Here is a 13,260-nt window from a genome sequence, read left to right on the forward strand (position 1 = left end):
TCCAAAAGAGACACATGGTCACATTTTAAAACTGCCTTCAAAACACTTGTTCTAAATATTTTAATAAAAGTAATTTTTACACAGGAAACGGGGCATAGGTTAAGTTTTAAATTTCAGGTAGAGATAATAAAAGCAAAACTGTGATAAGATTGTTTCATTCAGCGTAGGGTGTCTCGTTTTAATCAATTAACATTTTTCATTTCGGAGCATTTTTTAACTGACTAGACAAAACTATGCTTTAAGAGTTTTAATCATTGTTGAAGTCCGTACGATTACGTATTGGTGATTATTTCATTTCTATGTCATTTGGCCTTAAAGTCATAAAACTTTCAAGTCAGTTTTTTTAAATCATACTCCAAACTCGACCAATCAAAATGCCGGATTTCATGTTTCGAGCATGATTTTTGTGCTACGAGCACCGATATAAGTTTTATGACTTCAACACCTGGTCTCTTGTAGAGAGCTTTCTCATAAGCAATCATACCACATCTTCCAATATTTACATCCAAATGAGTAGCAATAATGTTATATTGCTGGTACTCGACACTCGCATTATCCTAAATGGAAGGCCAAATCAAGTGCAAATTTAAACAGCATTGACAACCAATTATTCAGAAGAGCTGATTTAAATACAACAACGGCCATCATTTCCTGGGATAGAACAACCTTAGTAAGGCCGTTAGTTTTTCGTTTGAATTGTGTAACATTGTTATTTTTGGGGCTTTTTATAGCTGACTATGAGTTATGGGCTTTGCTCATTGTTGAAGGCCGTACGGTGAACTATAGTTGTTAACTTCTGTGTCATTTGGTCTCTTGTGGACAGTTGTCTCATTGACAATCCTACCACATCTTCTTTTTTATATTTAGTGTATACATTTATCATTGTTTACTGTTAATGTACAGACAAAAGACACATTTTACGTCAAATAACTGAAGTACTAACGACTAGACTGATGATAACCTCGAGAACCAAACGTCATAAGGTTGTGTTTTCGACCTACTGTGTGTAACATCAAAGATATCATGCTCCCATTTTGTGTGTAGGACAATTATTTGTCTCGTCTATACAAGATGAGTAGCGCTACAAACATAACAGTTGGTAGTAAAACAATATAGTTGCGCAAACGTTTTGCCTAAAATAATGTCATTTTGACTTGGAATCCTTGGTGTTTGGGACATTATTGGTTAAAATCGAATGATGTAGTTGTGAATTATTTTATATCTTTTGGAATTGTATTACTTTTTTTAACATTCAACCTCAAGTACGTTTAAAATACAATGTTTTTCCTTTCCTATCAATGAAATAAAAAATAAATCCAAACAATGTGTATAAATGTAAAAAAGATATAAATAGACACATTGTAAATTCCGATTTTTACGATATTCGGTAGACGACATGTATACATTTAAAAACAATTCAAATATTATTCAAAAGAGTTAAAGTAAACACACATAACAATTATATGGCTGATGCACACGACTTAATTATAGTGATTTCCAAAAAATGATTTTGTACTGTAGATGCATCGTGCAATCATTAGCAAATCGAAAGTAGAATTCAGAATGATAAAAACCTGTGTAACATAGCTTGACAAGGAATGTTAAATGTACGCTTTATAAGAAGTTATCTGATCAAAACAATTCTGTATTTAGTAATCATACAAAAAGGGCAGTTTAACTAAAGAATGAAGAAATGTGACATTTGTTTCAAAGATTACAAAGGAGATGCTGGTATCAGGATACATAAAAGCAAAGCGCACAAAGGTAAATGATTCATACTGGTTTTAACAACATTTGAAAATTTGTATCTCATTAGTTTATTGTAGATTAACCCTTTCTTTTTAGAGTGCTGTTGTGAAGTGTTGACATTGTAGTTACAGTAATTGCTTCAGTTTATATTTAGAAGAGTATTGAATTTTCTTCAAAAGGGATAAAAAATTATACATAGGTTTAAAAATTGATATATGTTTATTCATAAGACTGGTATGAAAAATGATACATATATTATATAGGTCTGTTCAAACCTCATTTTTCGGTAGATTAGGTTGATAAAATAAAATAAAATATTTTTGTACATGCATTTGCTTTATACCATTTCATTTTCTTTTATTCGTAAAGATTTAATTTGAAACTATTTGTATGAACCAAACACATCATGACTAGAAGCTGTTTATTTCTGCATTGCCACAGACTTAAAAATTATTCTCATTTGTTAAAGATGAACCATTAGGAGGTGCATCAACTAAAGATAAACATAGTAAAACAAAAACAGCTGTACAGGCCTCATATGGTAAGTAATATACTTTTTTTTATATTTTTTATATATTATATCAATGTTCGTGCTTTTAGGAGAACTTATATATTCGTGGATATTTAGTTTCGTGCTTTTGGCAAAGTCTGCATACATTTGTTTAAAAAAAAAACTTGTTATTTGTTTAACATTGAAATTCGTGGTTCTCCTGTAACCTCGAAAGCCGCGAAAATTCGTATCAAACGAATATTTATGATTCCACAGTATTTGTGTTGAAGTTAATGGAGATGTTTCGTAAAATTAGTGAATCCTCAACCTAACGCAGACATCCATAGGTCTATGTATAGTTATATTTGATAAATGGATAACTATAGAAGATGATATATTCCAAGCTATAATCGTTAAGAATTTAAACGACTGTGTTTAAATCAAATACGGACTATACAAACGTTTTATAACTTTCATATTCTACACAACAGGAACATACTCAAATGATTTAAGACCTGAACTAAGTCAGGAGTATAGCAGGTGTAATCACATAGTTCGTCCTTATGTATGTTGGCGTTTGCTTTTTTGTTGCATTTCGAATTCAGTGTGCCTGTTGTTCCTTTGTTTTTCTCTTATAGTTGATGTCTCTCTCTCGGTTTTAGTTTGTAACCTGGATTTGTTTTTCTTTAATCGATTAATGACTTTTGAATAGCGGTATACTATTGTAGCCTTTATATAGGACCACCACTTAAGAAGTTCTTGATAAATAGGTACAAACTTTGCATGTCAAACACAACAATTTGTCCACGTATCATTTTTGTAAATCTAGTAATTTTTATTTTATTTAATTGTAGGCGATTATCAAACAAAAGATTTTAAATTCAAATGCAAATTTTGTGATAAAAGAACTGAAACAGAAACTGGTTTGCGAATTCATCATGGAATAGTTCATAAAGGTATGTAGATACAGTGCACCTAAACATATGTTTAAATCATTGTTTAAAGATAGATGTAATGAAAAATAATCTCTAACATATTTATTTAATGTGTTATAGTCGCTTCCCTTTTGTTTGTTTTCGTTTTATCCACGGTGTTAATGGATTATATTGGACTTGTGTTCGTCGTTGGCCCATAAATATCTAATATAAATTACCGCATAATAAAGTATCAAATATTTACGTTTAAACAGATAATTAACCTAACCAATAACACATCTTATTTAAAGTTACAATACTTATTTAATTCCAGTTTACATGACATTTAGTACCAATATAAGGAACGCTCCATTTACACGATTAATCTAAAGGTTCAAATAAAACATACTATTAAATGCAGTGGGCTATATCTAAATGGTTGTTATCTGCATTCGTATATATCAAAATAAAATAAAGCTTTTTAACAGTCTAATAAGAATTTGATGCTCCTTCTATGTATTACAGACCTAGTTATCTAATGATTTCTCACAGGTACTACCTATCCAGAACACTCCTCTACAGATAAGAAAGCAAGCAGAACAAAAACTGTGCTGGATGCACATGGTATTCATGATTAAGCTTCATAAGAATGTATTAAAAAAACACTTTAAAGATACACAGCTTATAATCGTCATACAATTCACACCCAGAAAAAATAAAGTACGAATTTGAGGTGCATTGAAAACAAATTAACAATTACTCATGTTACATTTTCTGTTATCTCTACTTTCGAAAGAAAATCCTAAGCATTTCGTATAATTTAAAGTCTTGCGACCAATTTTGATAACACACATATGAAAATTAAAGGGATGAGATTTAATTTTCTAATCAAATTTGTGATAAAATTACACAAACGCTTTCTATTTCAGAAGAATCAAAACTATATTTTAATGTTGCTACCACAAACCGTTGCTATATACAAGGCAACATTAGTCTGCCGAAAATATATTTTAAATAAACAAGTAAAATAAAAGAATGAAATTGCATGAGCTTTCAACAGGACAAGTGTATACGTATCCTGTTATGAGTGCATCAACGACCAGACGTATTAGGACTCAGACAAAATGATACAATTCGGAATAGAACTAAAGTTATACAGATCAGACATCTATTCTCGTCATTCCTGAAATGATCAGATATTTTCACAGCTTTTTAAAGGTATAATAAGAACTTGATTCTCCTTCTATGTATTACAGACTTAGTAATCTTATGATTTCTCACAGGTACTACCTATCCAGAGCCCTCCTCTACAGATGAGAAAGGAAGCAGAACGAAAAGTGTTCAGGATGCACATGGTAAGCATAATTATGCTTCATTAGATTGTATTTAATAAAAACTCTGTTGAGATACACAGCTTATAAGTGTCATACACTTCACACGCAGATAAAATAAAGTACGAATTTAAGGTGCATTGAGAACAAATTAACGTTTACTCATGTTACATTTAAGGTTTGTAAATACATCCGGGTCTTATGTTCTAATTCTATAATTCATAGTTTCTCATATCAACTTGAAATATTTATTTGCAAATATTTTGTGTTAATGGTTACTACCATAGTCTCTACTGATTTCCAGATTATAAATATCTGATCATTTCTGAAATGATCAGATATCTTAACAGCTTTCTAAAAGTATAATAAGAACTTGATGCTCTTTCTATGTATTACAGACCTAGTTATCTAATGATATCTCACAGGTACTACTTATCCAGAGCCCTCTTCTACAGATCAGAAAGGAAGCGGAACAAAAAGTGTGCCGGATGCACATGGTAAGCATAATTATACTTCATAAGATGGTATTTAATAAAAACACTTTAAAGATTCACAGCTTATAAGTGTCATACACTTCACACTCAGATAAAATAAAGTACGTATTTAAGGTGCATTGAGACCAAAATAACGATTACTCGTGTTACATTTTAGATTATCTATACTTTGGATAAAAAAAAAATCCTTAGCATTTCGTATAATTTAAAGTCTTTCAAACATTTTTTTTACAATCATATCAAAATTAAACGGTTGAGATTTAATTTTCTAATCAAGATTGTGATGAAAATTACACAAACGCTTTCTTCAAACCATTGTTATATACGAGACAACATTAGTCTTCCAAAAACATATGTTAAATAAACAGGTAAAATAAAAGAATGAAATTGCATGAGCTTTCAACAGGACAAGTGTATACGTATCCTGTTAAGAGTGCATCAACAGCCGTTCTTATTAGAGATTTCCAATAAAATGAAATACGCACCTATCTCGACGTACGCACGTAACGGGACCGGTTATTGCTAACCTATTAATTTTGTTAAATGCGTCGCTCAAGTTTTAACTAAGTACTCCTAAACTATTTAACCCATTCATGATAAATTTTATCAATATCAAGTATTTCTAAGATGATGAAAAACGACAGAAATCATGATATTAAAAAAAATAATTTTGTAAATAATAATTATATATGTAAATAAGTGCGTACACCAACTCGTTACATAGATTGTAATTTGGAAAGTGCAATTGATGACTAATCTGCATATAAACATTGACCGCTGTGAATAGTAAACTATCAATATATTGTACATAGTAATTGGTTAACACATGTCCTGACTGTCCCAAAGTATCTCTGATTAACAGTGGATGAGAATTCAAAGGGGTAGATTCAGTAAGACCCCTTTTTGGCCCAAAATAAAGCAGTTTTACAAAATTGTTAAAATGTAAACCTTTAGTTATTTATTGGACAGTAGAATGCTTTTGCTACATAAATATGGGCTGTTTTTGACAATACAATGCACATATATCCGGTACTAGCACCATTAAGTCATGCTAAATTACTGAAATCCTCATAATTCTAGCATTTTAGTTAAATTTTAGACGGTTTTCGTGTAAAACGAAAGTGGCCGCATTCGTGTTCATCCTTAATATTGAAATGTAAGTTGTATTTTATGATAATACATAACATATATAAAGGTTGAGGAATAACACGGATGCGGCCACTTTCATTTTTACCAAAAACCATCTGAAAAGTGACATTTTTCTGCATATTAGGTAGATTTTTCATATTTGAGCTTGAAACGTATCGTTTTTAAGGACTAAATCTGTTAAAATCTTTCACATAAACTAATTAATTCAAATAAAATAGACACTTAAGTGTTTAAAAAGTGGTCAAAATCTTTCATCAGATGAACCTGAAATTTGAGGCCAAAATCGGTCCTTACCGGACCTACTCCTTTACATACTTTTATACTTTAAAGACAACTATAATGCCACTTCAGTCTTTACAGTAATTTTCTTTTTATAATGTATTTTAATTAGTAATATTAGTTACATAGTGTGCTAGTGACCTAATATGAGGTGAGAGCGAAACTCGAATCCCCATATGGAATTTACTGACCCCATATATACCGTATTACGTAACTAGCACACTATGTAACGAATTTTTCTTGCCGACTATCTTAACATGTGAAATTTAGACCTGGTGACCTATCAAAATGAGCAATACTTCGATACTGTTAGCATTAAGAAACTTAGCTACTTCCATTGATCCTACAAAAACAGATGCCAACAATAACAACTTGTTAGGTTTAAATGTGTTTTATGAATTTATTTCCATCTAAATCTTCAATTTCTTCGTCTGTTGAAACCTTTAAGATTTTTTTCTCAGTACCGTTTTTTTTTATAAAGGGAAGTAACACCACTACTAACCGTGTATGAAATACGCCCCGCCTCCCTTTTACCTAATATGGAATATAAAGGGACGTAACACCACTACTAACCGTGTATGAAATAAGCCCCGCCTCCCTCTAACCTAATATCAAATATACACGGTCTCCACGAGGACGCTTTTAACCAATCATATTCCTAGAAATGTATAGGAGGTAAGATAAGGCTTGATATTGGCATAGTTGTTTTTAGATTATTACAACTCTTACTAATCCACTTAAAAGTGGATTCTAAAATGATAACATATTGATTGAGTAAAGAAAAAAAAAGAAAAAGTTTCAATTTTTGTCTCGCCTTAGAGCTATATATTTATATATACAAGTTTAACTGTACGACTTATCCATGCGTAGTATCACCAGTGAATGTGATACACGGCTGAAAACACATTTTTTATTCATAATTACTTTCAATATGTATATATTCTTTATCATGTTTATGTGCAGGAGCCGATGGTTCACTTGTTGTCGTTGGTTCATATCTTTTATATTTCTTTTTCGTAAATTGTTTTGTTTTAAACCAGACCGGTAGTTTTCTCAATTGAATTGTTTCATATTTTTCAAGTTGGACCGTTTTATAGTCGACTATGTGGCATGGATTTTCTCATTTAGGCAGGCCGTACGGTTGCCTATCATTGCTTACATCAACTTCATTTCTTATTGGTAATCATACCACATCGCCTTGATATTTTTTTTAACTAATTACGTTAAATATTCTCAGATAATTTAAGATGTAAAAATCAGCTTTCAGTACCTGGGGGTACTTTAAGATCGGTACTCTGTGTCTTTGGTCATAAAAAAATGTAATTGTTTTGGGCTTAATTCAAATTTAATTAGTTGAGCTATAATTACCAACTGAATTTTTTTTCTGATATTGGTGTTGTTACAACAGAGTGTTGGGGCTGATAAACGCGTTTAATCAAACCAAATACTATATTGGCGTTCCCAAGTCAGGAGCTTTCAATTCAATTGATGTCGTTGGTTACTTTTTGCCAATTTTGGTATATTTTTACTCAGGTGAAAATATCTATTTTCGTTTTTCAAAGTCAATGCCTTATTTGCTAGTGCCTGATAATACGATATGAGTATTTACTTATTGTTGACAACAGCACGAACCACTGTAGTCGTTATTCACGCCATTTGGACTCTGTTTGATAGTTTGACGCTCCACACGGATCCAGGTATACCAATCTAACTAAAACATAGATTTCTGATTTCGTTATACTACATATGAGTATAACGAAATCAGAGATCTATATTTTAATTAGATTGCTGGTATAACGAAATCAGAGATCTGTATTTAAATTAGATTGCATATATACATGTCGGAGTGTAAGGAATAAATCGAAAAAAAAAATAATGCATGCTCAGCATACTTATGCTTTTAAAGAGACAAATTGAAAATATATATTGAACGGATAGACAGGCGGACGGATGATTGTAACATGAGTGCGAGTAAAATATTTGTTCAGTGTATGTATCTTAGATACTAGTGGTAAGGAAGTCTGGATCAAAACGGGTAATCTTTACTTGTTAAAAACATTTTATACTATTTAGAATAATAACTGCATGCTTACTGGATTTCTAATACAATAGCAAGTCACAAGGATAATGGAAGCTGTGAAACGCCATTTTACAATAAAAACTGAGCTTTTTGATACAGAGAAACAAGGACAAAAAATCAAATAAATTATGCAACAAAAAGTGTTATCAAATCAAACCAAATGTTGCTAGAACAATAATATATGCACATAAAGCATAAAATATATGTAATATTTGTCGCTGGATATAAGACATACATCAGTATCATCATCATCATTAGTATTTAATAAAAGTTGAAGCTAAATCTTCGTCGTATGTTTTATAGCTTGAGGCTAAATTCTTATCTGATATTTTAGCCAATTTATGACGAGAACTTTTTTTTACGCATGCATCTCTTTGCTACATAGGTTTTGTAAATATCCAAGTTCAGGCCAATAGAGATGATAGAAGTATGTTTATCAAATGATCACGTCTACTATAATCAAAACAGTAAGCAAGGGATTGACTCGTCCGACTAAAACGAAGCACAAAAACAACAATGACTAGTATTTCCAAATAAACTTCATGTGCCGATCTAAGATTATTCATAACTACTGAATCCTATCTTTAAAACAACAACAACTAACGATCATGTCTAAAATATTAATCAATTATTTCGTACTGTAACCCGACTGTCGCAGGTAAGTGGGCCGCTACATTATGAATGGATGTGCCTGTCACAAGTTAGGAGCCTGTTATTCAGTGGTTATCGTGCTGCTGCTGTTTCTGTGCTTTCGTTAATTTTTCTCTGCATTAATTAGGCTGTTTGATTTATCGTTTTAGTTGTTTTATATTTGTCCTCATATATAAAGTATGTGGCCTCTTAGAGCTGAGTATGCGGTATGGGCTTTGCTCATTATTGAAGGCTGTACTGTGGCCTATAGTTGTTAATTTCTTTGTCATTTGATCTCTTGTGAAGAGTTATCTCATTGCAAATCATACTACATCTTCTTTTTTGTACATAACACAAATTAAGTATAAAAAGTACATAAACAGTCTAGAAAAGCAAGACCCTTTGTCATGTCAAAAGCACAGAGTGCCTGTAGGACCATTGGTGTTCATAATTTGCACGCCAAGTATCACATTTTCTTGTTAAGTTAGATTTAAATCAAGGGGGAAAAAATCAGTATGTAGTCTAAAACTTATAAATCTCATGCAAGATGTCAAATGTTCAAACATTGTTGTTTTTAAAACGTATTTATCAAAGTCAAACGACAATCATTATTTTTTTTTGTGCTACAGATTTTGTGATTAAGGCCGGATCCAAGATACTAGTATTTGAAAGAAGGCGTAGTTCCCGATAATTGAATTCATCCTGCCGAGCGTAGCAATGAAAAAAAAAGAACGATTGCATACTAAACATTTGTATAGATAACGAGGAAAACGTGAGATTTTCAAAATTATTTGGCAATCGAATGGGAACAGAACCCTCTCTACCCCTGTATCCCGAAATGCATGTTTAGATATACATGTACAAAAACCTCTAGCAATGCATTATTATTAAAGACGAAACAGTACTATTTGATAAATTTATAAATGATATTAATTTCTGCCCTCGTAAAATTATCTTGAAATAAATTATACAAAAATAATTTTAAAAAAAATTAGTCGCGTACACCTTTTTCATTCGGGTGTGTTGGAATCTACTTTTATTTGTTAATTATAAAAACAAACAAAAAAGATAACCTTCTTGCTTCGGATTTCATAGTTTAATATTTTTATGCTAAATTTTAACTTTGTAGTTTTTTAAATTCATATTTTGAGAAGAACTGAAATATGGGTCAAGTGAAATGACAAGAAATGATGGGTGCATTTGATTACAAGTTTCTAGCTTACTTATTCCATTAAAATATTTGTGTCAATAAAATCATTTAAAATTTAATAACAAAGTATTTAAAGATTAAAAAAAGAAGTTGGGGTCGATATTAACATTAAGTCTATATCAGCAAAAATGTCTTTTCAAAAAGCAAAAAATGCATGCAGTGTATGCTCCCTTCAGTCATGCTTCAATGCAATAGGACGAAATACGTTTAGTAAGGTCGGTTATGTCGAGTAAAGTCATTTTATTGGAAATCTCTAATAGGACTCAGACAAAATGACTTAATGAAATCACTTCCCTCTTGTGTCGAGGTACAGCACAACGCATCAGTCTTCATTTGCTAACTTGGTTATAGTGAAGTGTGGATCTTTTTCCATATAATCCTTGTTGCATCAGTTTTTGTCTAAGGACAACACTCCTGTAAACAAGGTCCTTGTAATGTGAACATGTATGTTACGCTTTAATCTAAGACATGTAAATACCATACGAAGATGCGGAGGGTAGTTACTGATTGTTTGATTTTATGTTTTAATGCTATTTTCAGCACTATTAGCTATTTTGTGGCTGTAAGTTTGTATTGATGTAGGGGTAACAATAGCCTTTCGATAGGAAAACTGACTATCTTAGTAAATAAAGATTTTAGTCGAACGCACATGTAGATCGGGGGGGGGGGGGGGGGATATAATTCACAACCTTAGTACTGACAGGCATAAGATGCTTTACTTAGACTATCTTGATAAATCGGTACATTTGCTAAAATATAGCTAATCAGGAACAAATAACAATTAGCTCATTATAACCCAAAACAAACAGGTAACTTGATTTTTTGCTTTTGTAGGCGGCAATCATGCAGATGATTTGCTATTCAAATGCAAATTTTGTGACAAAACATCCCAAACAGAACGAGGTTTGAAAATACATCATGGACGAGTACACCTAGGTTGGTAAATACATCCGGGTCTTATGTTCTAATTCTATAATTCATAGTCGTAAGTGCCTTTTCTATAATTCATTGTTTTTATATCAACTTGAAATATTTATTTGCAAATATTTTGTGTTAATGGTTACTACCATAGTCTCTACTGATTTCCAGATTATAAATATCTGATCATTTCTGAAATGATCAGATATCTTAACAGCTATCTAAAAGTATAATAAGAACTTGATGCTCTTTCTATGTATTACAGACCTAGTTATCTTATGATTTCTCACAGGTACTACCTATCCAGAGCCCTCTTCTACAGATCAGAAAGGAAGCGGAACAAAAAGTGTGCCGGATGCACATGGTAAGCATAATTATACTTCATAAGATGGTATTTAATAAAAACACTTTAAAGATTCACAGCTTATAAGTGTCATACACTTCACACTCAGATAAAATAAAGTACGTATTTAAGGTGCATTGAGACCAAAATAACGATTACTCGTGTTACATTTTAGATTATCTATACTTTGGATAAAAATATCCTTAGCATTTCGTATAATTTAAAGTCTTTCAAACATTTTTTTAACAATCATATCAAAATTAAACGGTTGAGATTTAATTTTCTAATCAAAATTGTGATGAAAATAACACAAACACTTTCTTCAAACCATTGTTATATACGAGACAACATTAGTCTTCCAAAAACATTCGTTAAATAAACAGGTAAAATTGAAGAATAAAAATGCATGAGCTTTCAACAGGACAAGTGTATATGTATCCTGTTATGAGTGCATCAACGACCGTTCTTATTAGGACTCAGACAAAATGATACCATTCGGAATAGATAAATAATAATAAGTTAAACAGATCAGACATCTATTCTCGTGCCAAAATCAACTTAATGAAATCACTTCCCTCTTGTGTCGAGGTACAGCACAACGTACATCAGTCTTCATTTGCTAACTTGGTTATAGTGAAGTGTGGATCTTTTTCCATATAATCCTTGTTGCATCAGTTTTTGTCTAAGGACACCACTCCTGTAAACAAGGTCCTTGTAATGTGAACATGCATGTTACGCTTTAATCTAAGACATGGAAATACCATACGAAGATGCGGAGGGTAGTTACAGATTGTTTGATTTTATGTTTTAATGCTATTTTCAGCACTATTAGCTATTTTGTGGCGGTAAGTTTGTATTGATGTTGGGGTAACAATAGCCTTTCGATAGGAAAACTGACTATCTTAGTAAATTAAGATTTTAGCCGAACGCACATGTAGATCGGGGGAGAGGGTAGAATTCACAACCTTAGTACTGACAGGCATAAGATGCATTACTTGGACTATCTAGATAACTCGCTACGTTTGTAAAACAGTATAGTTACTCATGAGCAAGTAACAATTAGCACATATTAACCAAAAACAAACAGGTAACTTGATTTGCTTTTGTAGGCGGCAATCATACAGATGATTTGCAATTTAACTGTAAATTTTGTGACAAAACATCCCAAACAGAAAGAGGTTTGAAAATACATCATGGACGAGTACATCAAGGTTGGTAAATACATCCGGGTCGTAAGTGCCTTTTCTATAATTCATTGTTTTTATATCAACTTGAAATATCTATTTGCAAATTTTTGTGTCAGTGGTTGCTACATAGTCTCTATTGATTTCTAGATTATAAATATCTGATCATTCCTTGAGCGATTGTTTCATGACGTCTAACACAGTCCATGTTATATAGCACATACATTTATGTTGTACACATAATAAATAACTACAAAATAAGGTGGAAAGATACAAGAGGGACAGTCAAACTCATTGATCGAAAATAAATTGACAACGCCATGGCTAAAAATAAAAAGACAAACAGACAAATATTAGTACACAAGACACTACATAGAAAACTAAAGACTAAACAGCACGAACCCCAGCAAAACTGGGGGTGATCGCATGTGCTCAGACATGGCGTTATCAGTTTAATTTCGATCTATGAGTTTAAATGTCCTTCTGGTT

At 31.8% G+C, this 13,260-nt stretch overlaps 1 protein-coding gene across 13 annotated transcripts in view; it reads left to right on the forward strand.

Moving 5' to 3' along the window:
* Positions 1-1,035: 1,035 nt before the first annotated feature.
* The window catches only part of LOC139490543 (cyclic GMP-AMP synthase-like receptor), a 35,741-nt gene continuing 23,516 nt past the window's right edge, over positions 1,036-13,260 (forward strand). The window contains exons 1-10 of one of the 13 annotated variants that reach the window (XM_071277350.1): positions 1,077-1,095; positions 1,654-1,764; positions 2,219-2,290; positions 3,094-3,195; positions 3,706-3,777; positions 4,437-4,508; positions 4,910-4,981; positions 11,161-11,262; positions 11,537-11,608; positions 12,697-12,798. In XM_071277350.1, the coding sequence (XP_071133451.1) occupies positions 1,686-1,764; positions 2,219-2,290; positions 3,094-3,195; positions 3,706-3,777; positions 4,437-4,508; positions 4,910-4,981; positions 11,161-11,262; positions 11,537-11,608; positions 12,697-12,798 (745 nt within the window). In that variant the 5' untranslated portion in view covers positions 1,077-1,095; positions 1,654-1,685. Of the gene's footprint in view, positions 1,263-1,348; positions 1,765-2,218; positions 2,291-3,093; positions 3,196-3,705; positions 3,778-4,436; positions 4,509-4,909; positions 4,982-11,160; positions 11,263-11,536; positions 11,609-12,696; positions 12,799-13,260 lie in introns of those variants that run through there. The other 12 variants (XM_071277351.1, XM_071277349.1, XM_071277358.1 and 9 more) reach the window with 12 other exon arrangements.

Source organism: Mytilus edulis, chromosome 10, assembly GCF_963676685.1.
Source record: "Mytilus edulis chromosome 10, xbMytEdul2.2, whole genome shotgun sequence".
NCBI classification, from domain to species: domain Eukaryota; kingdom Metazoa; phylum Mollusca; class Bivalvia; order Mytilida; family Mytilidae; genus Mytilus; species Mytilus edulis.